Here is a 25391-nt window from a genome sequence, read left to right on the forward strand (position 1 = left end):
TTATCTGTAGACTTGCCTATCAAAGGTCAATTTGAAACCTTAGACTGAGCTCCGAACGGCCATTTTTGTTGTGGCCTGGGTCACTTATTCATATCGCGAACCTGTAGACGCTCATTTCCTGCCTCGAGGCAATCCCCGAAGTCATCTCTCATACGGTCATAATATCAGATCCGAGATCTTCCCGTGGAACAATTCCCTTTTAACCATCGGTGAATCCATTTCCTTTCCCTTTTCCCCCCGTCCATGCTTACTGCTTCTTTCCGTCCGCCCAGCGGTGGCTGGTACTGTCGTCCTCCGCCCCCAATGCAGCGCCGCGGCCGCTCACGCCAAATATCGCCAGTGGCACTAGCCAGGCAGGCATCCGAAGAACGGAGACTACATTACTTATGTACCGAGAAACACCAGGAAGCAGAAATTGCTAGACATACAAATTTCTTTGTACCACAGGCACCTCTCTTATCCAAGTTAGAGGAGGCGGACCCTTTATCGACGCATCCACAGGAACAACGTTGTGGTTCAGACGCGTCATCAGTGGTTCGCTCTCCTTCACGTTCTACACACTCCAAGGCCGCCTCCATGAAGTCGGCGGACAAATCTCCTTCGTCTACCCGCTCTTTATCCCCGACTGCTTCAGGGTCTCTAGGGTCCGCTGAATCATCAGCACCATCTTCTATTTCCCTTGACTCATATGACTCACCTCCCTCACCCCCCCAATCACTTGAGGACCAAGTACAAGTGGCTTATGCGTTGGATGACATCCGTCTTGCCAAGATCCTGCTTCTTAAACTTAAAGGGATCGAAGTCACCTCGGACAATGATCCTCGGATAGATGAAGTGCAAGACGAGGATTTCGACATGTGCTTCGTACCATCAGGTCCGCTCAAGCTTGAAGAACCTGAATTACTTGTTGTCCAAGAAACTCGACGGAGACAGCAACAGAAGTGGGAAGAGGCTCAACGAAGACAACGCTTGCGCATGTGCGAAAGGATTTGGGAGCAGGAGAAGCACCGTCTACACACCGAGCGACTTCGCGCTATTCGCCGCCGCGAGGAGGAAATTGCTGTAGAGGAAGAGCGAAAGCGGATAGCAGAGGTTCACAAGCGTCAAGAGGCAGAGCTCGCTCTTCGACAGCGTTCCACGCGGGTGGGGTTCTCGATGGCTCAACGTCACACTGTATCTTATGGTAAATTGTCGCAGGCACAGCTTGATAGATGCTCTTCGAAGCGTGACGAAGATCCATTTCAGTACAGCTTCATGCGGCCCATGAATTTGAGCACAACCCCACCCAAGCGTGGTCTCACATCCCCGAAACCCCTCCGTAATGACACCACGCCGAAACCTTCAGGTGGCCAGCAGCGCACGGTGTCGTTCAAGGAGGTCATGTCCTCCATGGACGGTAAGCTGTTCCCCCTCGACGCAGCTGAGCGGGCGGAGGAGGCGAGGCGTATTGCAGGGATCAGTACTGTCGCCAGTCCTTCGCGGCACCATCATAACTCTGCGCGATCTGATTTACTGCTGAACCTGCTGCATGTAGTCGAGTGGCAGGAAGGAGAAAGGAGAAAGGCGAAAGGCAAGAACGTGGAACGACCTGCGCAGCTTCTTGAGCAATCTCCGCTCTGCAGCACTCCTGCCCCTATACCTTCGATCCCTTCAACAGACTCGATACCCCCAATGTCATCTTCTGTTGCCACGTCTCGATCGAACTCTTGGCTGTCCTTTGGCAGTTGGCGCTCGTCTGTAACAGACATTACGTCTCCCGAAGCATCTTCGCCTGTCACCGACTCGCCTAAGTGCTCCACGTCATCCCTACAGCTACCCACTTTCTATGACAGTCAGCGAGATTTGAGCCCGCGCTCCTCCTTCGTCCGTGTTTCGCTCGATGAAACGCCACTATCGCCATTCAAGGCTCAAAGACATACTCGGGAGGTGCAATCGTCTCGACCTACTACTGTCGAGGTACCTTCATTTGCAGGTCAGTCTCGTGGATTGGAGAGCATGGGGAAATCGCTGGTTCGACATGTCAGTCGTTCTGTTCATGGGATAGTCGATGTAGCGAAAGGACTTCAATCAGCCTACATCTCTACGACCATGTTTTCTGTTGGCGACGCTCCCTCCCTCTCTTGTGCGTTTTCACACTCTCGAGCCAGCTCCTCCAACAGAAGGAATTTTCGACCCTACGGCTACCGTGCTCGCCCAGGTGACGTGAAGAAATTTACCTCTCTCACCACACCACCACCAACAACCACCTCGCCTGAGCCGATTCACTTTATTCCTCTCGTATCTCCCTTCCCACCGGGTAGTACATTAGTTGTGCACCGCTCGGGGGCCTCTCACTCCCTCATCGTCCCTTCGCCTCTTCGCCCTCGCACTCCCCCCACTGCGCTCGCTTATCGCATGCGCCCCGTCGCGAACCCCGAACTCCTTCGTTTACGTGCACTCCAGAATCTCATGTATTTGCGGGGCAAAGAATGGGAAGGCCGCGGACGAGAAGGCGGGCTCGGCTGCGGTAAAGAGCGTATGCTTGGCGTTGCATTTGAAGGCCGGGGGCCGAGCGGCCTAGGGTGCGAGATCCGCTTTGTTATCGCATGATAACTTCCCTCTGGTGAGACTTATGTGTGTGGTGGTATCTGGACTTTATAATCAGTTTATGTGTTGTTTAATCCTAATTGCTGGAACGGGACCTTCCATTTTAGTTTTGTAGGAGTGGGAGGAGCGGAGTGGTGGTAGTGATGATCTAGGTGGTCCATCTGTTGTCTGTATCTATAGAATGGTTTTTAGCTGACGATACCCTCGCACCATGAGCACGTACATATGTTTTTCTCCTTTCCCCCCTGTCCATATTATATACCTGACCGGTGCTCTTCCAATTGCGATATCCCATCCATCTAGAATTACCTTGTCTTGCGATTCCTCCTTCGTACTTCGTATTCGCTTCGCCATAGAGAGTTGATCGAATGCGATCTCGTTTGTTCGTTTTATGTTCTAAGTAAATTCTGTTCTTAAATACTAGTGTGTCCATGAGGTGAAACACAATCTCGGTCTCGGGTCTTTGACTCCCCGGCAGGGTTGGCCATGAATTTCAAACCGGGGAAGACGATGTACATTTACCGGCGACAGTGCATATGCAGATTCAGATGGTTCCATCCAGCTGTCTGGCCGCCGTCCGTGAGGCGTTCTCGAAGGATGCAGTCATGTGAATCCAGCTGAGTAGGTCCAATGTTGAGTTGCTTCTGAGCCTTATCGATTGTTGTGCATTCAATCAGCATCCGGTTCCTTTGGCCCTGCTTCCCATATACGGTCGTGCACAACAGCCATGGTAATTTTGTATCGGCAGTAAGCCCTTGATATGGTCAATGTGACACGGTTGCTGTTCCCGCAGGCACAATCCACTGTGAAATAGGAAGAAGGTTGGTGGCCAGGCAGGAAAATGTTTCTTTTACCTGTCCAGTCGGTGACAGGTGAAAAGATGACTTTAAAAACCTTAATCATGGCATGCCACGAGAGGGCACTTCTACCATTCGAGACATTGTTGCTGTGAGCCACTTGTCCTCCCGGTAACCACCCTCCAAAAGCCTCCAAAGTTCAATCCGACAGACGGATGATGATCGTAATGAAATTCACCTGTTTCCGCTGACAGAATAGTTGTCCGACATTTGCAAATTGCGCGTTTCGAACTGACGTGTAGTTTACAATTCCAGGTAATGCATTGTAGTTCATATGTCATCGAAAGACGTTGCAATAAGAGGAGTACTGTCAAAACAAGAAGGGTATCAAAAGAGTCTAGGGATACAACACTGCAATGAAACGAACTACCGCGAGTCAATGGTTGTAATCCGCTATATTTGGCGAGGTCCAACGGTCAAGTTTAGATGATGTCGATTGCGCCCAACCTACGCTTGAGCCCACGCTTACCGGTGGCGCAGGCCCAGGATTTGGCGAAAATAAATTTGCGGGTCGTCGCATCGTCTTGGCGTACGGCAGCTGATTGGAGTATATGGGATCTTGCATACGCAAACCACTACCAAGTTGAGGAGGATGCTGCGGCTGAATCCGCTGCTGTGTTTGTGGTCGTTGAGGCTGCGGTGGCGGGGGTAGAGGTTGTTGTTGGGGCTGTTGTTGAGGCTGCGACTCCCATCCACTCCAAGGGTTACTTTCCCGCTCTTGTGGCATATCAATATCAAACGCCCACGGGCTCATACGCGAACCAGAAGAAGACGACCCACTCCGCATCCGAGATGCAGCGGAAAGTGATGTTGAGACTCGACCACTCTCCTCTCGCTCGAGATCAAGTGTGATGCCCTTTTCACTCAAGGAGGCGGAGTCAATGCCTAGCATCTTGCGCAGCTCCTCATTCTCCTTTTCTAGTCGGGAAATTTCAATTTCGCGCTCCAACGCCCAATCATCCCGGATCTCGGATTCTGCTTGTTGGTCTATTGTTTGGAGGAGAGCAGTGATGTCGATCGGGGAGTCTTGGGTGCCATCATCGTTTAGTTCGGGTTCTTCGCCAGACATGGAGCGATGTAATGCACGGAGAGTGTGAGCAAGGCGCTGAAGACCGACTGCGGTCTTGGTTTCGGAAGTTAGATCGGTATACTGGTTCTGGGAGTCACAGGCCAGGAGTAAGCCTTCATAGTGGCGCGTCAGGGTAAGCTCATGTTGCTGGGCTGCTAACTAGATTCGAGGAACGTTATTATCGGAGAGCTAACAATGGGCTGTCAAACGCACCGCATGATTCCGAAATTTGGACATAATGGTTTCCATAGTGCTTTCATATTCTTTAAGAAGGATACTAAATTGCTTGTTCTCGTGAAGTAGGGTTTGGTTCTCTATTATGAAGTGGGCGTTCAGGCGCTCCAATTCGGAGTCGAAAATTTCTGCGAACAAGGTTTAGCCCTGCTGCGGATGAAGGACCTAAATGCAAGCAGACCTTTGGAAATGTCGGTATTAAACCGCCTCAAAGCAAAACCTGAGCTAGCATGTACGGCCTGGTCCTAGTGAAAAAATGTGAAAGGAACGGATATTAGTAGTGACAGAACTGACTTTTATTGAAGCAGCTTGTGAATGTATTGTATTTGATAACTTCTTGTTATGAGCAAGCTGGTCGCTGAGCTCGTGGATGAGGAGCCATGCGCGCAGAATATCGTTATCCATGATCATGTTTGAGAGCAGCTTTGTGCTCTTCCCAAATAGGAAGGATTGACAAGAACACAAAGTGCACTGTTTGAACTTTTGATCAGCTTAACGTTTAGCACAGTTCAAGGTGGTGCTAGGTTGCTGCGGAATAAGGAATGAATTGAAGAGACTAGTGTTTCACTGACCTGACAGAAATCTTGTGAGCTTGGGGTCTAGGTGAGAGAGCGTGGGAAGGAATGTTAGAGGGTCGACTCGCGACTTGTTCACGAGCTTTTCTCTCCTATGATAGTTCCTCCTCATCAGCCCGAATTCTGTATAACATTTAAACTGAAACGCTCGCTTTCTTCGATAATCAATTGGGAAATAACTAGCGATTATATCACTGTTTATCTCCAGCACACGTTTACTTCGGCAATTTCGACCTTACATTTATTCTCGCTAATCATCCCCGTCTGCTCTCTTATTCGGCTTTCTCGTCGCATTCGGTCCTCGCCAATTTTTTTTGCAGCACAACTTTAGTCTTCAGCTCATTCATATCAAGTTTCAAACATGGCATCTGCCTCAACATCTGGTCTATCAGCGTCAGTCACGCGCATTTTGTCTTTGACAGGCTTTGCAAAGGAGCTCAAGACCAAAGATATCCAATCCGCATTCTCGGAGTGGGAGAACATTGGCGGAGGGTTTAAGATCAAATGGAGAGACGATACGAGCCTCTTGATTGTTTTTCAAGATGCCTCAGTTGGTATGCCATCAGATTTCTAGTAAAACTGTGTCTTACGAATTTATTTCCACGTGGTTAAACAGCAAAACGAGCATATCTCCACACGCTCGCGTTTCCTCCTGCCATCCTTACTACCGGCAGTTCCGCTACCATCAAACCCTATGATGGACCTGACGCCCAAACTGTCATTCAGACAGTAAACACCAGAGGCCACACAGGCAACGCTTCTCGCGGCCACAATTTACGTGCTGCCTCTATTTCTGTTTTCCCCAGCCGCAGCGCCAACACCAGTCAGAACGGCAACGGATTACGCAACGGAAACGGCCAGAATAACCATGTGCTGAATGCTACTATTTCGGAGCATTCACCAAGACTCATCAACGGGCGTGAGCCTTCTCCGACCCTTCCGACGCTCCCTTCTCACCCGTCTCTGAATGACCTCATAAATTCAGCCGTGTCACACGATGATCCCGCTATTCTTCACGCGGAGGGTCCACCAAAGATTGGAGATCCAGGGAAGAGAATGTTGGGCGCTGCATTAGGTGTGCGACACCCTGCACTGGGACCGCGGGTCATTAATGGAAGTCATGTCACGGGAGGTGCAAGTCCAGGTACTAGCCCCAGGGGCAATGGACTTGATTCTACCATGAGGGACATACAGAGGGCAATGGGAGGGCTGACTGTCGCCGAGTGAATAATACAGCATGTCCGAAGATGCGTCTTTGGATTTGCATCGTGGCGTTTCAATTGAGTGCGTGTAATTGATGTTTTCGTGGCTGATACGCATCCCTTGATGCATAATTGGAGGTTTTCATATTTTTTTCTGTTTCTTTGTGCTATCAGTTCCTGCATTCCTCGTGTCACCATACGTAGTCCCTCGTTTTCGAATGTTTTTGTGCAGCCAAGACCAATTACTACACATTCTAGCGCCGCATCTAGGCCACACCATCCTGACTGTGTGATATGCGCCAGCGTGTTCCCTGGACCTAACATTGGATTATGAGGATATTAGTTATGAATTAGTCATAAAAATAGTTGGTCTGTGCCCGCAGTTCCATTGGTTCCTGAAAGTTAGAACACCCGTCGTTAACCCCCTCACACACCATGGACCCTACTGCCGACCTCGTTGCCCGTGCATGGTAGAATTTAGTCATGGCAGGATTTTGATTTTGGCAGTGCCACTACCTGTGACACGACATGATCGCTGCCAACGATGAGCACAGCTCTAGCCAGCTATGCTAACTTGTTTTAGATCCTGATTGAGGCTCCTGCTGTATGATCGCGCGCAGTTCAGCGATAACGCACCATCTGTTACGACATCACGGAGAAGCTAATACATGGCACCTTGGCCCATCTTAGTAGCATCATGAGGTTTCATCAGATCAAGATGAAACGGAAGATTGAATTTCATGGGAACAGGTAAGGTTCCTTATTCGGCCAGTGCACTCGTTGATGGACAACCTTGATTGATATTCGCAAGCGCATCTCAAGCGCATCTTGTTACGAACCCCTACACGGGCCTGACAAATGCCCAGAGGCCACCCGTTCCGGGAATACCACTGATCACGCGAGGGAAACAAAGGGAGTAATGCCAAATATGTGGTACAATGCCTTGTAGCTATTGACGGCTGCCAGTCACCCAAGGGAACTTCATGGCGCTGTCAATAACACGAGGTTCAGGTGCGTCTTTCCCTCACAATCAGAGCAACTCTCCAGTATTCTTTATCCGGTTCTCAAGCCAACTCCTTGTAGACACGGTTAACTGGTCAGTGACCTAGCTGCCGTAGCTAATACATGCGGCCTTCTTTCTGACCGGTGATTTTCCTGATATATCACATGGTTGATGACTTTAACGACTAAGGTCGCCAATTCACTTCCGCGTCCATTCTTGCGCCATCATTTAGTACAGATTTCAACGTGTTCGTGAGCCACTTTACCCCCGATTGCGTTGTTTGCTATCGGTACATTACGGGACTGATCAATGGAAGTAACGCAGTCACAAGAGTTAATCATTCGAGACCCTATACAATCCACCACCAACAGCAGCCGACTTAGCGATGCGGACCTGGTTTTAAATCGCCTGTCTTCCAATTTGATACGTTACTGACATCCCAGCCTTTCTATTTGTGTTCTTTAACATCCAGATTTCGACCCTTCTTTACGGCTGATCTTGGGGTATATGATCTCCGAATCGATTTCCGCGCGCAGCTTTCGTTGCTGCTCCATCATACACTGAATGTGACTTCCCTCATCATCTAGACATGCAGCCATACATATATTGCCATCCTCAGTTCCAGTCCCCCCATACACACATCATGAGTCCCTATATCCACTCCCACTCTCCCGATAGCGCCTACTCTTCCGACGGCTTATACTCCCCTGCCGAACGTTACCAGCCGAAGTACGAGTCCTCTGCGACCGTACCAAGGTTCAACTCATGGTCAGCTTATGGTCATATTTCGAGCCTGTTACGTGCTCCCCACCATGTTCCATCCATCAATCCTAAAGTCACGATTTTAACGACACAACCATCCCTGTCCTCCGACATTAGCACCCCTTCGTCTGCGTCGACGCAGTCATTACAGACGCCGTCCTCCCCATTTGTCCACTATCCCGACACCCGGGAAGACATGGATTTTGATGATTCTGACTCCGAAGATGAGGACGCCGATTTTGATATTGAGGGGATGGACGGGATCGAAGAAGAAACTATGCCGTTTTACGGTGTAACCATGCCTCAAGTTATGAAATCCACCTCTGCGCTCGAAGGCGCGCTGGGGGAAGGTTCACGGTCATCTGGCCCTTGGTGGCCGCAGCCATCATCGTCATATATGCTTTCAGACCGGCGAATGTCCGTGTCTGCACCTGGATATCCTACTTCGTCTCATCGACAAATACCCTCCCATGCACAGCGACGACAGGACAGTGATATGTATTCCCCAAGACCTCATAATGATTCGTCACCAACATCACCTTCATACCCTCATCACAGCTCTTCATATACCCAGGACAGTTCGAATTCAATGACTACATTATTCGCACCCACTTCTGCATTGTACCAAAATTCGTCATCGTCTCTAGCCGATGCAATTCCACTCGGCCTTGCACCTGGAGCAACACGACATTCATCGAACCGTCTGCCCATTTTGCAACCGCAACCAATCCGCCCAATCCCCCCCATTCCTTTGGACGAATTAGCATCGTCCGCTGCCGAGGTTGATGACTCTGTCTTTCCAGATGAAGGCATTCGTAGACCTCGGGAGCGGAGTCTTTCGCCTCTTCCACTTCTTTGCCAACCAGTCTCCGATGCCGTGAGGTATCAGTTGAGCACAAACCCTAGGAACGCTCAGGGTGACGGGGAGTCATATGATCACCAGATTATGGCCGAGCCGTCACCTAGAGCTTCTATTCAACCTCATCATTTTAGCCCTGCTTATCCCCGAAACTGTTCAGGAGCTACGCATACTCCGATGTGTACTTGTAGGCGCGATAGGAAAATGAGTAGGCGGTGATTTTTTTATCCATATCAATTGTTCATGCTGTGATGTTATTCATGAAAAGATTTTACTTGGGTATTTGATCAGGCCTAGTAACTAGATAACTATATAATTGGACCGGGCATAGTTTATTGCATGTCTTCATTCCATTCGGGGCTCGTTAATAGTTACTTAACCTAGTGATATTATGGACACGTACAAACAAAACGTGAAGTAGACTAAAGAGGGCTGAAAAAAAAACAAGGCAACTGCGTTCTGAATCAGGGTAACCTTTTAATTATTATTATTGTCAAATGGTACCGTAAAGAGAATGTCATCATGGAACATGAAACTGTCTTTAGGATCTGGGAATCCCAAGACAAGTCGTGCGATGGTTATGAGGTGACGCTGGGAATTCAGGGGTTCGCGAAGCAGATTGACGGTTTTGCGCAGCCTAAGTCGAAAGTGGAATTGCTGTTCAATAAACATGAAACATTTGCTATATCGATCAATAAGTCAAGTTAGTGTGCACTGGATCAGGATATGAGTCGAACTTACCGGTGCCAAGGTCGTCATCTCACATCTATTGTTTGTTACATTCCTCCGCCAGCAGAAGTCGTCCGCATTCTAGCGCTGCGGGACGTAAAGGACCTCGTCTTGATCCTGTCACATTCACGTAGGTACGACTTCTGTGGAGTACAGGGAGCGAAGCGGGTTTGTGGAGCTACACTCTTCCGGCGACTTTTCTTGTTTTCATTGACGTTCGAAGCCGGTTGTGGCAACGGGGCGGGGCGCTTAGGGTTGACATCGACATGGTAGAGTTCAGCCGAAGGCAGCAGTGGCGGAGATCCTGGGAAATCCGGACGTCCGTGGACAGATCCTCCACGGATCTTCGACTGTAATGAGACCGAATGGTTGGGAAGTTCAGGGGCGCCCGAGTTAGATGGTGCATCCAGAAGGAGATCCTCAGCCTCACCCCTTTCCTCGTTCGGAAGGAAATAGAAATCTAAAGGTACGTAGGATTGGCGCCGACTGCGGATAACAGGTGATTCCCTGATTGGATTATCGACGCTGGTCCTATTCAGGTCAAGTATTGGGAACAACGTGTCCAGGGGATGCGTCCCGTTATCTGTGTCAAAGGAGAGGACTTGTGCTTTCGGCCTGATCGTACTCGTGTCAGATTTGACTGGCTTGGAATTTCTAACCGAAGCTTTGTCCATTATGCAGAGCTCTCCCGAGTTAACCCAGCGTCTATACTCGCTGCCATTGCAGGGAACCGATTGGCGATTGTCGGAAGAAGCTGGTCTTCGGTCATTGTAATGAGAGTTTCGGTAAGGCACCGCAAGAAGCCCCTCGTAGTACAGTTGCGACCGTTCCTGCATGTAATTTCTGTATGTACCGGCGCATTCCTGGATATTACGAGGAGTGCCAAACGATCCAGAAAGAAGTTGATACAGTGCCATCCGCTCAGTAGCTGAGAGTGTACAAGCGTTCGGTGACAAAGGGTCGGCAGAAGTCTTGCGTGGCGATAAACCTAGTTCAGCCCCATCGGTTCTTAGATCTGGCACCGCTTGGGAAAGGGTGTGGAGTGGGGTTGTCTCGAACATTAATACCGGTGGGCCAGAATACGTGTAAGAGACCTCGTCTATCGCTTGTGTAAATGAATCAGACTCGTCAATGGTGCTAACCGCCATGTCAAATTCATGGTTGTTGTCCGTGTCGTTCGCAGGAAGGATGTCAGGTTGGAGGATTGGACTAAATGCGTGAGCCCATCCGAGATGAAGGACAAATGACTGCAGGTGGCAGGTGGTCGTCATGAGTGGATCGAACGGCGTATTTCCTTGGACGGCCAGGTCTGGCCTTCGTAACTCCACGAGGTTTATTAACTGAGGGCTTGGCCTCCTTGAGTTTCGATACCAAGTTCACAGTTGCTCTCTGCGACTCCTTTACAGGCGCTTGGCGCAAAGTGCGGAGGTTCGGCTTCGGCTGAGAAAAGAGATCACATATCAGCTATTTTCTTGATGATCTATTCAAATGTTCGAACCGATTGCGCCGGCACTAGAACAAAATCATTTGGCACGGTTGTGTTACCATTCTTATCTTCCTTGATCACGCGCAAGCCTCGGCTGTGAAAGTAATCATAGACATGCCTCCTGTCGATATTGTAACGTTCTTGCAGCTCTTTCCGGACAGCAAAGGACGGCATCTCGATGTTTCCAGGGTGTATCAGTGCCTCAAGATCACGGACAAGATCCGGCCCTAGTCGGAGAGCGAGGCTCTCAGGATTGACACGTCTTCTCTGGAATACAGTGCTAGCATTTTGAACAACGGAAGGGTTCTCCGTTCCCAAGTTGATCATATGACGGGGAGCCAGAACCATTGGGGCGCTGCCAGGTGGAGTGTGAAGAAGTATTTTGACGGGTAAAACGAGAATTGGTGGCTGTATCGGTATCGCATGGAGAGGCTGTTTCCATTTTGCTCGGAGAATAATTGTACAAGAAATGAGAAGGTTTCACGTTAACTTCAGGCAAAATCAACATCGCTGTGTTGGGATAGAAATCTTAAGTAGTCTTAGTATTCCGCGGAGTGTAAAAACTACATATACTGTTATTGTACAGCCACCATGTTCTCGGGTTAAAAGTACAAACTAGCTGCGAAGACGACTGTAATATATGTGAATTAGAGACGAACAAATCTCCAGAGTGGTCTTGACTTACTGTCCCTCTTGATTTTTACTTGAGCTTCTTCCAGTTTCTTGAACAGGTCCATGTCTCCAATCACCCGTGCAGCATCCCTGACTTCCCTACAAGTCTCATCTAATCGCGTTATAACCCTCACTATCGTACCTTCTTGAACGTCAGTCAAAGCCGTTATCTGGTCAAAGGGCTTTACAAATGGTCGACTCAGTTTTCGCCCCTTAGCAGTTACGCACGTTCGCTGACTCACCATGCCCTTCGCCCATTCGTATACTACTTCCATGAGACCGAATTTTAAGCTAGTCTTGAATTCCTCCGCTGAAACCTTGTGGCGGTCTTGCACACATTCTACGCCCCGACTGATCGTAAGAATTGCATCTCTGCCTTCCTCGAGTTTGGTCGGTACAACAGGTTCTACCTCTGTTTTTTCTTGAAAGACAAAGCAAGACAGAAGAGCAACCACTTCTTCCGGCTCATAGTTTGCTAGAGTATTCTCGAGTATAAGTTCAGTGAGAACAAGCTCATTTGCAGAGTTGATCTGAACTTCAGTGAGCCGACAATATAAGTCAGTGTAGCAGGACTATATCTGACCTCGCAGGCCACACGACCCTTCAGCTGGACAGTCGAATTTTCGTCGATAAACTTCAACTCCTTTAGAACCTCGATTCGTTGTTCATAGTCCGGGATAAGGTCGAGGTTCTGGTCAGAAATTGCCATTTTGAGTTTTTCGATATTGGTGCGCAGCGTCTTCTGACCATGGAGAATGAGATACTACTCGGCCCAGTCAGTTGAATGAAAACGTGAAAGTGACTTAAACTGACATGATCATGAAACTCGCCGCATAGTGTACACGAGAATTGGCGACGTTTGGCGAGGTCATTTCTGCTGTACCATGCCTCCTGGAAATCCAGCGTTCGTATGCGGTCCCAATTAACCTCCGGTATGGTTCTAGCAGTCCTCCATTTGTGGACAAGAATTTGTAGCGAGTTGATGATCTCAAGCATCAATGATTTCTTATGCTGATCGACGATTCCAGTTGGATCCACCTGTTTCGGCTTAGCGTTAGAGCTCCGAGTAAAAATGTTGCATACCTTCATAGTCTCTGAAGTTACCATAGAAATGCTGTCGAGAGGGACACTTCTTAGGTCATATGTGAGATTCTCGACTTCTAATGAAGTGGGATCCAGTGGCCATATCGGTGGTAGAGCTCGATCTTCGACATCTAGAATTTTAATGAACGGGATTCACGTGCTAGCGTATGCCATTAAATAGATACCTGTGTCACCTAATTTCGTTTCCTGGTCGACCATAGCCAGCACAAAAAATAGCTTGCCCGCGAATGAACTCGCTTGCCGTGGATCTGGTTTAAGCAAAACGCCGACGTTGCCTTGCCTAAAATGCTGGTTGTAGATGGGAGCTTGATCAGTAGTCATTAGGGTTGTGATTGGTAGATAACATACGCCGTCTCTTAAGATGACAACCCTCCCTGGACCAAGCAGGTTGGCATTTGAAGGGCTGGATGTCACCATAGTGTAAAGTTTATTATTTAACCTAACGATGTCAAGAGAAAGATCGTAATAGCGCTCGATGTCAACCGAGCATACATCACATTCGAGTTTAGGCATCTTAGAAAGTGTCCTCTCATGCTAATGATTATCGTAAGTCAACGGGTATGAAAAATGGAAGATACGAACATACCTCTGCAACTTGCTTTTGGTGTTCAGGAAGCAGTCTCTGCGAAGAATTTTCAGAAAAACTCCGTTTGATCATCTCCTCCACACGTAGTGCCTCCACACGAAGCAAGTTTAGTATCATATTATAGGTGAGCCTGAACTGCGACTGCAATTTTCCGGGTGTGCCGAGCATCATCTTCAAGAGAGATGTTTGCTGTAAAGCAAGGATATTGGTAAAGTGTGCCTAAATAATCAACAGTGAACTTACCTCAGGAAGATTGTCACCTGCAACAATGATCACCGTTCCAGTAGGGTCCAGACCTCGCCGTCCAGCACGACCTGCCATTTGGGTATATTCGCCAGGTAGTATGTCCCTGAAGCTGCGCCCATCATGCTTCCGTATGTTAGAGAACACAACGCATCTTGCGGGCATATTAACGCCCTGCATGCGCCATCAGGATTCCCTTGCCGATAACACATGATGAGAAGCGCACCATCGCAAAGGTTTCTGTGGCAAACAAAACTTTGACAAGCCCACGTGCAAACAATATCTCTACGACCTGTCAGCGGCGCGTGAGTCGTGATTACAGCCATGTGTGAAGTCTTCAGACCTCCTTGACAATGGGCAACAAACCACCATGATGGACGCCGATTCCTCGTGATAGTAGATCTCTCATCCTAGCTATCTGCGGAAGCTTCTTGTCCGAACCTAGGATGTAAATTAACGCAGTCAGTGAAGTCATTTACGCGTTACGCCTACCCTTTAGTCGTGCAAGGGCCTTTTCAACAGCGACATGCACCTCACTCTTCTCCACAGATGTGCACAGATCTGAATTGGTAAGAGTCGCAGCATTTTCTTCGCAACGCTTCTTTGACAAGGTAAACACGACGACAGGAAGAAGCCCCTTTTTCTGAAGATGATTTAGTAGGTGCACGTAGAGATTCTTGTCTGCCCCAGTGTGAATGGTCCTAGACTGTCCGCCGCCACGCCCGCGGGGTGCGGACCCACTCGGGGCTGCGCCGCGTTGACCACCGCGTGCTGGTGCTGCGCCACGCTGCACACCTCTTGCAGCGCCTCGAGCACCGACACGCTGTACAGGAGGTAGACCTGCAGCTTCTCGTTCCTTGTCCTGTTTCCTTCTGAGAGCATCGCCAGCATCCTGGTACCTAGAGTCGTAGCGTCAGGGAGCGTAATATCCAATCGATTGTCATGGTACCCCCGTGCAACCCAATTCCTAGATGCATCGACGATCTTGAATGTGTCCCTGCCGGCGTAAAGATAATGTTCAAGGGGCACAGGTCTTTGCGCCGTGGAAATTACATAGATGTCCTTCTTCTTGGTTCGCCTTTGTAAATTCACAGGATAATAGTCAAAGCCTTTCCAGTGCAAGCGTCGCATTTTACTCACCCTACCCAGTCCGCAAACTCTTTGCTGTTAGGAACAGTTGCTGATAGCAGGATGATATTGACATGATCAGGTAACATGATGATCACTTCCTCCCAGACGACACCTCTCTGCCAAACTCTAAGCAAAGTAAGTTCGGGTATAATGCAGGCACCGTACCTCTGCATCATTCACGTAATGCACCTCGTCAAAGATCACAAATTCGACATCGCGAATCAGATCAGCACCCTTGTACAGCATGCTTCGCAGGATTTCAGTCGTCATCACCAGACAGCTCGCCTCAGGATTGATCTGCACATCCCCTGTAAGTATGCCGACAGATGATGACGAGAAAGTTTGTTTGAAGTCTCGAAATTTCTGGTTTGACAGCGCTTTGATTGGCGACGTGTATATGGCGCTAGAAAATAACTTGAAGTGCTGACATGCTATATAAAGAACACGACAAACCGTGTCATATGTTTCTCAGCAAGAGCGATGGCGTATTCGGCAACGACAGTTTTCCCAGCGGAAGTATGCGCAGCAACAAAGACTGAATCTCCCATTTCGAGGTGATACACTGCTTCTTTCTGGAAAGTATCCAATTCGAAAGGATACTGTGCTAGATCATGAGATTTTGAGTCATGAAAAGAACGATGACTGACTTTGTGAGCCATATCCGGCACAAGTTCATGGAAGTTGGTCATAGGCTTATTGATATCAACCACATGTGCCCAGTCGCGTTTGACTACATTGGGTTTCCTAGTCCGTCGGGGAGCCGTTGATGGCCGTAGATGTGTCCGCTGGAAGTGTATTATTTGAGTATCAATTGATCCCGTACGACAAGGTCCTCACCGTTGTTGGTAAGAGCTCGTCAATTTCTCCCAAACTATCACCATTGGGTAAGATATCTCTTTCGTCATCCAGCACGCAACTTTCATCATTGTGCTGAGTGACATGTGCTGAGCAAATATACGATACATACGAGAATGACAAATATACCTTGTCCTCGTTGTAATCAATAGTATCGTCGAGAGAGGTAAGCGCATCGTCTTCCGGATCGTCACCCGAAAGTCGCAATCCTCTCGAAAACCCCGGTGGGACAGTTCGCAACCCTTTGATGGGCACTGCTGTGGTCTGTTTTGCTGCCAGAATCACGTCGTCAAGTCCACCAGGTTTGAAAGGAAAATGACTGGATTTTCCCCTGACAAAGTTGGCGACTGAAGCAGGAGCACGATCCATAGATGTCGATGTGAGCGCTGTCGAAACCACTGCATTTGGCGTCTTGGACGAGTTTACAGTACGAAATGTGGGAGAATAACCAAGGGCTCACTTCTGCATAACCAATGACACGTCCTTCGAGACCCGCACGCAGGAAAGTCAGACTGGTCGGCGGTGGAGAGGGTTCGGAGGTCAAGAGTGACTGTATAGAAATCTCGGGTTGCCATGTTCTGAGGTGAAAGAAATCAAATTTGCTGGTTCTAAAGCATATACAGAGCGTGCACGTACATTTGATATGTCGGAAGCCAGTGTTCGGGTATCCTGTCTGGTGGAAGGAGTAACTTGGCTTCAATTTCTTGGTGGACCTTGTCTCGAGTAGGGAAACCAGCAACTCCGAGACCTTCTAATATCTGATCTGCATCCTCTCGCCGAGGGCTCAATATTTGATCCATGACATGTTCGTGATTATCTGGCATAGTCTTAGCCATCCGTTCTGCAGCAGTGCTATACAGTTTTAAATGATCAAACTCGATTAAGACATTGAAGGATCTGTGGCTGTGTTGGAAATTATGCATTATCACACTTCACACTGATGCCAATACTGAGTACCAGTAGATCCTGGCCAGGTCACAGATTCCTCCCATAATAATTATATCGTTCCCTGCGGAGAAAGTCAAATGTTTGATTGACTATTACTATCCTTATGTTTTGGTGCCGTCTAACGATCGTACTCAAGGATAATATTGCAGCTCAAACGCGGCAAAAGCCTCAGCGGTTCAATGTCAACAGAGTCGAGCTACTCGATTGAGAGGAATTTAAGCCTACCAGGTAGTAACGCTACGAAAACACACTGGCAAAAACGAATGCTATACTTGAAACAATGTAGGCTGCATGTTCTATGTAACGCTCATTCAGCAACAGTGAATAAGGCATTCAACGATCAAGCGTACCATCTTACACAATCGAGCCAGCAAACCGCTCAACTGGATGATAGTGCCCACACCTTCAAGTATGCGCATATGCGTGAAGCCAATTTCCTGATGGTATGATCCGTTAAAACACTCGTGACATGCAGGGACACTTCCTCTAACCTTGATAAATTCAAGCTTCAGATACTCGGGTAGTCTGACAAGAGAGATATTCTCAGCGCTGGCGATAACTCAGTAGGCTAGGACTGACTCATCGAATGTCTTTGTCACTCTGAAGATTGTGACCACGATGTCAACAGCGCTGTAGCCTTGCTCCCAGAGCTCATTTAGTTTCTCCATCGCAGCATCAATATCACCCTTCAAGCATAATCGGATCATGCTTTGTACGATGACAGGATGGGGCTGGTCGCAAACTTTGAAAACATTTTCGCCAGATACGAAAGCGAAACCGGAGTGCGTTGACTGAAGGTTATTGATTGCTTGACGCATATCACCTTCGCATGTGAAGATGAGAGCAGTCAGACCATCATCATTGTATTCGACCTAAGTCAATAGCAGGTTTGGTTAGTAAGAATATGACAAGCACAGTAATTAGATTTCACCTTCTCCATTTCGCATATTTCTAACAACCTTTTCAGAATTTCGGTGTCTCTGAGCTTTGCATATCGTAGGATGGCACACCGACTCTGTATTGGTTCGATTATTTTGTTAGACATGTTACATGCCAGGCAAAAGCGAGTTGTGTTCGAGTAAATTTCCATCGTTCTTCTTAGCGCTTGCTGTGCACCACCGGTCATACTGTACAACGGATTGAGTGTCACCAAGACGTAACTTCGTCAATTTTTGCACCTGTCAGCCTCGTCCAGAATCACAATCTTATGGCGCCCAGGAGGAAGGGTGACCTTCTTCTGTGCAAAGGCCTTTATTTTATTCCGTACGACATCAATTCCTCTAGGGGCAGGTCAAAGCAAGAAATACATCAAAGATTAGAGCTGCAAACCTCTCATCGGAAGCGTTTAGTTCGAGAACACCCTCTTTGTATGCATCCCCGAGTAACTGATGCGCTAGACAATGTATACTCGTTGTTTTTCCGATACCCGGTAGACCCTACAATGGCATTTGCATCAAGAAAGGGGATTCAATTGTATCAAAACGCACCGATATAATAATATGAGGGCAATTTCCATCCTTTGCAATGACCTTCAGCCTTTCAATAGTATCAATATTTCCGACCACATCGTCCAAGCTCTGTGGCCTATACTTTTCCACCCTACCAATTCTTAGTCACAGCAACCATATAGAAGCCGAATCACGAACCACGGTAGTTCATAGCCTGAACTTGCAGCGGCATTAGCTGGTGCCTTCCCTGATGAAGCCATGAGTGAGGCGCGACGCGTGACGCTGTGACATGGCATGTCTGTGACAAGGTGTGACCATACGCGTTTATTCCATTTTGCGTTTGGGCTTAATGTCCTCTTCGTTGCTGCCTTCTCTCAGTCATTGCTGTCAACGTCAACGCTTCAATATCGTGTTGCAGCATGGTGAGTAGAGCATAATATTTGGAGTCAATTCTTACAGTATATACTTGCAGGTTTCAGAGGGTCCCGTTTTCTGTCGATGAAGGTCCCAGAGGTGCTCTCTGTGACAACAGACCTTCCTAAACCACGCCTCGACTACCGCGCTATTTCAGAGTCGATAGTGTACAAGTCTCACAACGCCTTCAATCGCAAGGCTCCACTTCCGATTGGTGCATTGCAGTCGGTCGTGCGCCATTACGATGAACAGAAGAGACTCTCCAGCGAGTTAGGCTCGAAGCGCCACGCACGCTCGAACTTAGGCGAAAAGATGCGACAGATCAAAGATCCAATTGAGAAGCAGGTTGTCTTGAAGGAGGCTAAACTTCTCAAGGCGGAGGTCACAGACCTGGAGAAGCAACTTGTGACAGTGGAGGACATTTTACTGGGGCTTGCATTGCAGATACCGAATGACACACATCCTGATGTACCACTAGGTCCAGAGGAAGCTGCTGTGGTACTTTCCACTCATGGACCGGATCCCATTGCCGCCAGTGGCAATCGTGACCACATGGATATTGGTCGCGCTCTTGGTATCCTTGACTTCGAAGCGGGGGCGACCGTCACGGGTTCATCATGGTATTATCTGCTAGGAGAGGCTGCACTCTTGGAGATGGCTCTGACCAACTATGCCCTCTCAATTGCTCTTAAACACGGATTTCGATTCGTCACGACGCCGGACGTCGTTCGGGCAGACATTGCCCTACGATGTGGATTCCAACCTAGAGATCACAATGCTGATCCACCTGTTTCGCAAATGTATCATATTGCATCTTCGAATCCTTCTCATCCCGAACTCGTACTTTCTGGCACCGCAGAAATACCGCTTGGCGGTATGTTCGCAAATCAAATATTCACGGAGCAAGCTTTGCCTTTGAAAGTGGTCGGTCTTGGCCGTTCATTCAGAGCTGAGGCAGGTGCCCGTGGCGCAGACACTCGTGGACTGTACCGAGTTCACCAATTCTCGAAGCTTGAGCTTTTCGTTGTTTGTAGTGAAGACGCGAGTGAACAAATGATGGAAGAACTTCGTAGTGTGCAAACCGAAATTTTTGAAGGCCTAAATTTTCCGTTTCGGTAAGTAACAACATCAGACCGAGGCCCCTACTCTGACATTATGACCCAAGGGTTTTGGATATGCCTACCGAAGAATTAGGTGCTAGCGCGTACCGCAAATATGATATGGAAGCGTGGATGCCAGGTCGAGGGAGTTGGGGAGAAATCTCTTCCGCATCTAATTGTACTGATTACCAGGCCCGTCGTCTCCACATCCGCTACCGTCGATCGTCAGGTACGCACAGGCACAGCACACCAGCGTCCTCATCCGCTTCGACTCAGTCAGCACCTGCGATACCATTCGCCCACACTTTAAATGGCACCGCAGCTGCCATTCCTCGTCTGGTCGTTGCTCTTATAGAGAACGGTGCATGGTTCGACGAAGAAGGCAAGCCAATGGGTCTTGATCTACCCAGCACTTTGAAGCCTTTCTGGCATGGTACATCTTCGATCATACGGTGGACTTGAACATGGGATGTTGGCGCGCTATTTGTTGTCATTGTCAAGACGAAGGTACAGAACTTTGACAAACGATCTGACGTTCTGACTGTGTGTAATCTAGGGAACTCAAAAGAAATAACCCTTGTCTGATTGACTGGTACCTTCAGGCAGTTGAGACGAGTCCGCCAAGCTTCCAAGTTCGTTAGGATGTATATGTAGGTAGCTGCACAGGCAGCTCTGGTACTTCAATGAAGCGTTGCGTTTTGCCAAAGAGATAACGGTTCGGCCTTAGGGGGAAAAACGCGCACATGTCATAACCTATTTTTGCTCCAGAATACCTAGGCTTGACCCATTTTCAGCCATGGCCAACGATCCATGATACATATGGTACAACTGCTACTCAGCTATGAACTATGCTACCTCGCTGCCCAGCGTATCTTGTAAAAAAAATTACTGCAGAAAGGTCACCTGGCTTCGCTTCATCATTCCTCAGACCGTTGTATATTCGATCCACCCATCGAACGAGGCTAGCTGCGTCATATCTACCAGTTGGTGCTTCCAGGAGATCGAGAGTATATGTGACAATGCCGGGCAGTGACTCCACTGTTTCGTCCGTGACCTACCTGCACTATCGAGCAATGTGACGTCGTACAAAGAACTTACTCGACATTTTGATATAAGCATCTACCGCTGGCCCAGCTACGCCCGTTTCGATATTACTGGCGCGGCAAACAAAGCTTTCCAATTGGGGTTCTCTTTACTTCCCTTGTCAAGATATTCTGCGAGAATAGCAGCACTGGCGCTGCTTAGAAATCCTTCGACGATAACTAGTGCCATGGGACCGTCAGCCATTAATTTGCTCCACTTACGCATTCCAGTGCAACTAAACGGTCCATGGAGAATAAAGCACCGTACAATTGACGCTGCAGGGGAGATGCATCGTTCCAAATCAGTAGTGGTTGGTGTTAACAAGATGATATCTTTCATCATGATGAAAGAAAAGTCCATATCATCTATATCATAATCTATCAACTTTGGCTGATATTCAGCTTGCGTGTGATGAACTATACTGCCCTATTTCCCAGCGCATCCTGTAGGCGTTTAACTGCTAATTTCGTCTTATCATCATCGAGCGCCTCGTATATCCGATCCACCAATCAAACAAAACTCCCCTCATCATCGAGCATTCGGTGTTTCCAGAAGATCGAGAGTGTACGTGACAATGCTGGGCAGTGCCTCAATGCTTCTGCCTCAAGGTGGAGGTCATTCCAACGCATCGCCCACCATGCTCTGTTGAGCAGCTTCCACCACTCCTGCTCGAATATATTGTCCGGAAAGCCCGGTGAAGTAGGAGCCTCTGGGGCTGCGTGCAGTGTGGCTGCAAGGTCTGTAGTGGGACGACATTCTTCCTCGTTCGTAGGTTCCGAGTCCAGAGCAGAGGCCAGGGTAGCCCCCCTCAACGAGCTTCGATAACCCCCCGAGAGGTTCATCCGTATCAATATGGCTGCAAGATAGTAAGGGTGAGATGGGACAGATAATATTGATGGATTGTTCTTGATGACGTGGTCCAGCAGAGATGTGCATCGCTCTATGTGACCAGCTCTCTCTAAATGAGCACACCAATCACTTTGCTTTGCCAGAGTGAAAATGAGTCGTAGATAGTAGTCGTCACGTCTGGGATCAAAGAGGACGTCCAATTCATCATCAAGATGCTGTGGTGCGATAGGTTTGGCTGCAGCGAACAGAGTTGGCGCGAGTTCCTTTAATTACTTCTCTAGAAATTCTCCCTCCTCTTTGTCAACTATCTCCACTAGTTTCAAACGAGCATCGAATACAGCTCGAAGGGCTGCGTGACGAAGCCGGGATGGTTTATCTGCTTCCATTGCGAAGATGATGGCGTCAAGGTATCTATCTCGTCGGGTGACACTTCCCAGACCCCGCATGGCACTCAATGCGAGCAGCGCATCTCCCATGGTATCGAAGTCCCTCGTTTGGGACATCCGGAAATGTACCAGGAAATCCACGAGCCAATCAAAGTCTTCTGTAGTACGCCGGTCGTCCTTCCAGTCAAAAACACCGTCCTACACTAATGCAACATCGGTTGATTCCAAAAATCCTGGGCAGCCAGTCACGATAGCGAGTTGCAAGGAGATGTATGTATTGTCTGTATAATCTGTTTCGAAAGTTGTGGCGTACTGAGTAAAAGATTCTTTACATCTCTCAAATCCCCAGGGAAGACTGAGATGACACCAATCAGTCCAATCATCGAAGTGCATGAAATCGAGGGAATGACGGTCTCGATATGTTCATTGCATACGAGATGGTGCAAGGCTCTCCCGCACGCAAGAGCTCTTCAACGTACCGAATTACTGAGCAGGGCATCAGCATGAAAGCATGCCGAAAAAGTAGCAGCAATTGCGAACATGCAGCTGTCATGTTCACCTCAGGGGTCCATCTGATGGTCGGTAGCAGCCAAGCAGCCGAACTGATCACCTCTGGATCTGTGGAAGTGTTGAATATCCACCTCATCGATCGTGCCACGGAGGACATCTCCTGACTCTCCTTGAGCTCTCCAGGGGTCGTATGATGGATACATCTCCTTGCTTCCTTTCCAGCCCACCGCAACTTGGACTTGGAGACGCCTCCAAATGAAGCGAAGGAATGTTGAAGTAGGAGTTTGAAAAGGACATTGCGGGTGTTTCAAAGAGGCGACGACAATGGATACGTAGATAAAGCCTGAGGCGCTGTAGGGTATCAGTCAGCGTGTTTACTATCGCCTGGATTAACATGTTTGAGAAGGTGCTATGCAGGTCCAGTCACAGATGTCATGGAATGTCCGATACTCTGGGCCATTGGCTATCATGTACAGTGTGTAAGTATCAGTCGCTGGTCGATCCTGTTTGGACCAAGTTTGAACTGACTTACAGCGCAACTTGAGTGTAAGTCAAGTCCATTTAAGGCAGCTTAAGTAAGCCGCAGGGAAGATGAATTTATTTCGTTTCAAACGTTGAACCAGTGTGATTGGTGTTAACTTGATTTTCCACCATGAAAGAGACCATACCTCTATTAGTCAAAATCAAAATCTATCACACAATCAAATATCACGATCATTTAGTACTTCAAGAGTACTTACCATGCACAACTTTAAGCGCGAGAGCTGACTCGTATTTCCAAATGAATAACCAACCCCTGAGTTACTTGTCTATAACAAGTGATAAAATTACAACAAAGGATATACATTCTATTTAAACGATTTGCATAGGAAAGTGATACTGTACACCGTCTGATATTCAGCTTGCGTGTGATGCATGTGATAAACGAAGATTATTTCACAGTGCATCCCGTAGGCGTTTCACTTCCAACTTCGCTTCACCATCACCAAGCGCCCAGTATATCCAATTCACCGGTAGGACGAGACTCACCGTGTCATATCGAGCAGTCGGTGTTTCCAGGAGTTCGAGAGTGTACGTGACAATGCCAGGCAGTGCCTCAACTGCTTCTTCCTCGAGGTGGAGGTCATTCCAACGCATTGCCCACAATGCTTCTTTGAGTAGCTTCCACCATTTCTTCTCAGATATATTGTCCGGAAAGCTTGGCAGAGTAAGAGCCTCTGGGGCTGCGGGCAGTGTGGCTGCAAGGTTTGTAGTGTGACGGCATTCTTTCTTGTTCGTAGATTCAGATTCCAGAGTAGAGGCCTGGGTAGCCCGCCCCAACGAGCTTCGATCACCCCCCGAGGGGTTCATCCGTATCAATATGGCTGCAAGATAGTAAGAATGAGATGCAGATAATTTCGGGTTCTCGATGACGTGGTCTAGCAGAGATGTGCATCGCTCTATGTGACCGGCTCTCTCTAAATGAGTACGCCAATCACTTTGCTTTGCCAGAGTGAAAATTAGTCGTAGATAGCAGTCGTCACGTCTGGGATTAAAGACAGCGTCCGGTTCATCATCAGATAGCTGTGGCGCGATAGGTCTGGTTGCGGTGAACAGAGCTGGCGCGAGTTCCTTCAATAACTTCTCCCGAAATTCTCCCTCCTCCTCCTGGTCAACTATCTCCACTAGTTTGAGACGGGCATCGAATATAGCTCGAAGGGCTGCGTGACGAAGCCGGGATGGTTTATCTGCTTCCATAGCAAAAACGATGGCGTCAAGGTAACTATCTCGTCTGGTGATACTTCCCAGACCCTGCATGGCACTCAATGCGAGCAGCGCGTCTCCCATGGCATCGAAATTCCTCGTTTCGGACTTCCGGAGTTGTACCAGGAAGTCCACGAGCCAATCAAAGCCTTCTGCAGTACGCGAGTCGTCCTTCCAGTCGAAAGCACCATCCCAGATCAATGCAGTATCGGTTGGCTGCAAAAATCCTGGGCAGCCAGTCACGATGGCCAGGCGTAAGGAATCACGTGCTTTATCTTCATGATTTTTATCTAGAGCTGCGGTGTATTTCTTTTTTTTGGCAAAAGCTTCTTTACACCTCTCAAGTCCCCAACGAAGACTGAGATGACGCCAATCAGTCCAATCCTCAAAGCGCATGAAATCCGAGGGAATGACGGTCTCGAGGGTGTTGTTGCATACGAGATGGTGTAAGGCTCTCCCGCACGCAAGAGCTCTTTGGCGTGCCGAATGACTGAGCAGGGCATCAGCATAAAAGCACGCCGCGAAGGTTTGTAGTAATCGTGCGTGTGTAGCTGGTATGTCCACCATCTGGTGGATGCATTTGATGGTCGGCAGCAGCCAAGCAGCCGAAGTAATCATCTCTGGATCTGCAGAAGTGTTGAATATCCACTTCATCGATTGTGCCACGGACAGCGTCTTCTGACTCTCCATGAACTTTCCAGGGCCGTATGATGAATACGTCTCCTTGCTCTTTTTCCATCCTGCGACTCCGACTGGGATGCGCCTCCCAATGAAACGAAGGAATACTGAAGTAGGGGTTTGAAAGGGACATCGCGGAAATTTTAAGGAGGCGAAGACAATGAATATGTAAAAAAATAAGCCGAACGCCATTAACACGATAATAGCGATTGCCGTAGCTCCTTGATGGTCCCATACGAAGGCTGAGAGAGCGATCCCAAATAGAAAGAACGAAATTTG

At 48.4% G+C, this 25391-nt stretch overlaps 10 protein-coding genes across 10 annotated transcripts; 4 read left to right on the forward strand and 6 right to left on the reverse strand.

Moving 5' to 3' along the window:
• Positions 1 to 243: 243 nt before the first annotated feature.
• On the forward strand, positions 244 to 2589 carry F5891DRAFT_945262 (uncharacterized protein; the record flags this gene model as incomplete). Its single annotated transcript, XM_041374614.1, has 1 exon — positions 244 to 2589. The coding sequence occupies one exon, from the start codon at positions 244 to 246 to the stop codon at positions 2587 to 2589; it is 2346 nt and encodes a 781-aa protein (XP_041230199.1).
• Positions 2590 to 3580: 991 nt separating this feature from the next.
• F5891DRAFT_1012087 (uncharacterized protein) lies at positions 3581 to 5356 on the reverse strand. The gene is made up of 5 exons (XM_041360703.1): positions 5319 to 5356; positions 5041 to 5226; positions 4928 to 4991; positions 4726 to 4874; positions 3581 to 4671 (listed from the first exon to the last, which is right to left on the reverse strand). Exons 2-5 carry the CDS (start codon positions 5155 to 5157, stop codon positions 3820 to 3822), a joined length of 1182 nt encoding a protein of 393 aa, XP_041230200.1. The 5' UTR covers positions 5158 to 5226; positions 5319 to 5356; the 3' UTR covers positions 3581 to 3819.
• Positions 5357 to 5417: 61 nt separating this feature from the next.
• Positions 5418 to 6960, forward strand: F5891DRAFT_1103590 (uncharacterized protein). Its single transcript, XM_041363615.1, has 2 exons — positions 5418 to 5875; positions 5938 to 6960. Exons 1-2 carry the CDS (start codon positions 5683 to 5685, stop codon positions 6546 to 6548), a joined length of 804 nt encoding a protein of 267 aa, XP_041230201.1. The 5' UTR covers positions 5418 to 5682; the 3' UTR covers positions 6549 to 6960.
• A 1209-nt stretch (positions 6961 to 8169) lies between these two features.
• Positions 8170 to 9366, forward strand: F5891DRAFT_976833 (uncharacterized protein; the record flags this gene model as incomplete). Its single annotated transcript, XM_041376651.1, has 1 exon — positions 8170 to 9366. One exon carries the CDS (start codon positions 8170 to 8172, stop codon positions 9364 to 9366), a length of 1197 nt encoding a protein of 398 aa, XP_041230202.1.
• Positions 9367 to 9459: 93 nt separating this feature from the next.
• F5891DRAFT_752005 (uncharacterized protein) lies at positions 9460 to 11251 on the reverse strand. Its single transcript, XM_041373106.1, has 2 exons — positions 9889 to 11251; positions 9460 to 9829 (listed from the first exon to the last, which is right to left on the reverse strand). Exon 1 carries the CDS (start codon positions 11145 to 11147, stop codon positions 9924 to 9926), a length of 1224 nt encoding a protein of 407 aa, XP_041230203.1. The 5' UTR covers positions 11148 to 11251; the 3' UTR covers positions 9460 to 9829; positions 9889 to 9923.
• A 105-nt stretch (positions 11252 to 11356) lies between these two features.
• F5891DRAFT_945013 (uncharacterized protein) lies at positions 11357 to 11536 on the reverse strand (the record flags this gene model as incomplete). The annotated part of the gene is made up of 1 exon (XM_041374602.1): positions 11357 to 11536. The coding sequence occupies one exon, from the start codon at positions 11534 to 11536 to the stop codon at positions 11357 to 11359; it is 180 nt and encodes a 59-aa protein (XP_041230204.1).
• A 338-nt stretch (positions 11537 to 11874) lies between these two features.
• On the reverse strand, positions 11875 to 16829 carry F5891DRAFT_1012095 (ATP-dependent RNA helicase). Its single transcript, XM_041360704.1, has 22 exons — positions 16590 to 16829; positions 16414 to 16531; positions 16083 to 16364; positions 15936 to 16028; positions 15746 to 15883; positions 15552 to 15697; positions 15264 to 15501; positions 15108 to 15214; positions 14917 to 15045; positions 14460 to 14866; positions 14311 to 14408; positions 14194 to 14259; positions 13968 to 14141; positions 13725 to 13913; positions 13487 to 13672; positions 13303 to 13426; positions 13118 to 13248; positions 12848 to 13072; positions 12618 to 12797; positions 12277 to 12564; positions 12048 to 12216; positions 11875 to 11993 (listed from the first exon to the last, which is right to left on the reverse strand). Exons 1-22 carry the CDS (start codon positions 16787 to 16789, stop codon positions 11965 to 11967), a joined length of 3717 nt encoding a protein of 1238 aa, XP_041230205.1. The 5' UTR covers positions 16790 to 16829; the 3' UTR covers positions 11875 to 11964.
• A 52-nt stretch (positions 16830 to 16881) lies between these two features.
• On the reverse strand, positions 16882 to 18657 carry F5891DRAFT_1012100 (P-loop containing nucleoside triphosphate hydrolase protein). The gene is made up of 9 exons (XM_041360705.1): positions 18548 to 18657; positions 18389 to 18500; positions 18231 to 18337; positions 18080 to 18181; positions 17833 to 18028; positions 17481 to 17773; positions 17393 to 17426; positions 17252 to 17338; positions 16882 to 17197 (listed from the first exon to the last, which is right to left on the reverse strand). Exons 1-9 carry the CDS (start codon positions 18643 to 18645, stop codon positions 17168 to 17170), a joined length of 1059 nt encoding a protein of 352 aa, XP_041230206.1. The 5' UTR covers positions 18646 to 18657; the 3' UTR covers positions 16882 to 17167.
• Positions 18658 to 18687: 30 nt separating this feature from the next.
• Positions 18688 to 20823, forward strand: F5891DRAFT_1012104 (uncharacterized protein). The gene is made up of 4 exons (XM_041360706.1): positions 18688 to 18771; positions 18822 to 19878; positions 19929 to 20370; positions 20420 to 20823. The coding sequence occupies exons 1-3, from the start codon at positions 18699 to 18701 to the stop codon at positions 20323 to 20325; spliced, it is 1527 nt and encodes a 508-aa protein (XP_041230207.1). The 5' UTR covers positions 18688 to 18698; the 3' UTR covers positions 20326 to 20370; positions 20420 to 20823.
• Positions 20824 to 21455: 632 nt separating this feature from the next.
• Positions 21456 to 22298, reverse strand: F5891DRAFT_1275585 (uncharacterized protein; the record flags this gene model as incomplete). Its single annotated transcript, XM_041370212.1, has 2 exons — positions 21456 to 22058; positions 22110 to 22298. 2 exons carry the CDS (start codon positions 22296 to 22298, stop codon positions 21456 to 21458), a joined length of 792 nt encoding a protein of 263 aa, XP_041230208.1.
• Between the last annotated feature and the right edge of the window lie 3093 nt (positions 22299 to 25391).

The sequence above is a fragment of the Suillus fuscotomentosus genome (assembly GCF_016647785.1).
Source record: "Suillus fuscotomentosus strain FC203 chromosome Unknown F5891scaffold_9, whole genome shotgun sequence".
NCBI classification, from domain to species: Eukaryota; Fungi; Basidiomycota; class Agaricomycetes; order Boletales; family Suillaceae; genus Suillus; species Suillus fuscotomentosus.

What these genes read in the sequence shown, in the direction of transcription:
- F5891DRAFT_752005 (XM_041373106.1), bottom strand. Translation starts at nt 11,147, where the DNA reads ATGACGACCACCTGCCACCTGCAGTCATTTGTCCTTCATCTCGGATGG.
- F5891DRAFT_1012095 (XM_041360704.1), bottom strand. Translation starts at nt 16,789, where the DNA reads ATGGCTAAGACTATGCCAGATAATCACGAACATGTCATGGATCAAATA. An exon ending in CAGGTGACAATCTTCCTGAG is followed by an intron (nt 13,914 to 13,967) that starts GTAAGTTCACTG and finishes CTTGCTTTACAG; the next exon opens with CAAACATCTCTCTTGAAGAT. An exon ending in ACGAATGGGCGAAGGGCATG is followed by an intron (nt 12,217 to 12,276) that starts GTGAGTCAGCGA and finishes CCATTTGTAAAG; the next exon opens with CCCTTTGACCAGATAACGGC.
- F5891DRAFT_1012104 (XM_041360706.1), top strand. Translation starts at nt 18,699, where the DNA reads ATGTCCTCTTCGTTGCTGCCTTCTCTCAGTCATTGCTGTCAACGTCAA. An exon ending in CAATATCGTGTTGCAGCATG is followed by an intron (nt 18,772 to 18,821) that starts GTGAGTAGAGCA and finishes ATATACTTGCAG; the next exon opens with GTTTCAGAGGGTCCCGTTTT. An exon ending in GGCCTAAATTTTCCGTTTCG is followed by an intron (nt 19,879 to 19,928) that starts GTAAGTAACAAC and finishes TTATGACCCAAG; the next exon opens with GGTTTTGGATATGCCTACCG.
- F5891DRAFT_1012100 (XM_041360705.1), bottom strand. Translation starts at nt 18,645, where the DNA reads ATGCCATGTCACAGCGTCACGCGTCGCGCCTCACTCATGGCTTCATCA. An exon ending in ATTCTGGACGAGGCTGACAG is followed by an intron (nt 18,029 to 18,079) that starts GTGCAAAAATTG and finishes TCCGTTGTACAG; the next exon opens with TATGACCGGTGGTGCACAGC. An exon ending in TGGCTCGATTGTGTAAGATG is followed by an intron (nt 17,198 to 17,251) that starts GTACGCTTGATC and finishes AGCGTTACATAG; the next exon opens with AACATGCAGCCTACATTGTT.
- F5891DRAFT_1103590 (XM_041363615.1), top strand. Translation starts at nt 5,683, where the DNA reads ATGGCATCTGCCTCAACATCTGGTCTATCAGCGTCAGTCACGCGCATT. An exon ending in TTTTCAAGATGCCTCAGTTG is followed by an intron (nt 5,876 to 5,937) that starts GTATGCCATCAG and finishes GTGGTTAAACAG; the next exon opens with CAAAACGAGCATATCTCCAC.
- F5891DRAFT_1012087 (XM_041360703.1), bottom strand. Translation starts at nt 5,157, where the DNA reads ATGATCATGGATAACGATATTCTGCGCGCATGGCTCCTCATCCACGAG. An exon ending in TAATACCGACATTTCCAAAG is followed by an intron (nt 4,875 to 4,927) that starts GTCTGCTTGCAT and finishes CCTTGTTCGCAG; the next exon opens with AAATTTTCGACTCCGAATTG. An exon ending in CCAAATTTCGGAATCATGCG is followed by an intron (nt 4,672 to 4,725) that starts GTGCGTTTGACA and finishes CCTCGAATCTAG; the next exon opens with TTAGCAGCCCAGCAACATGA.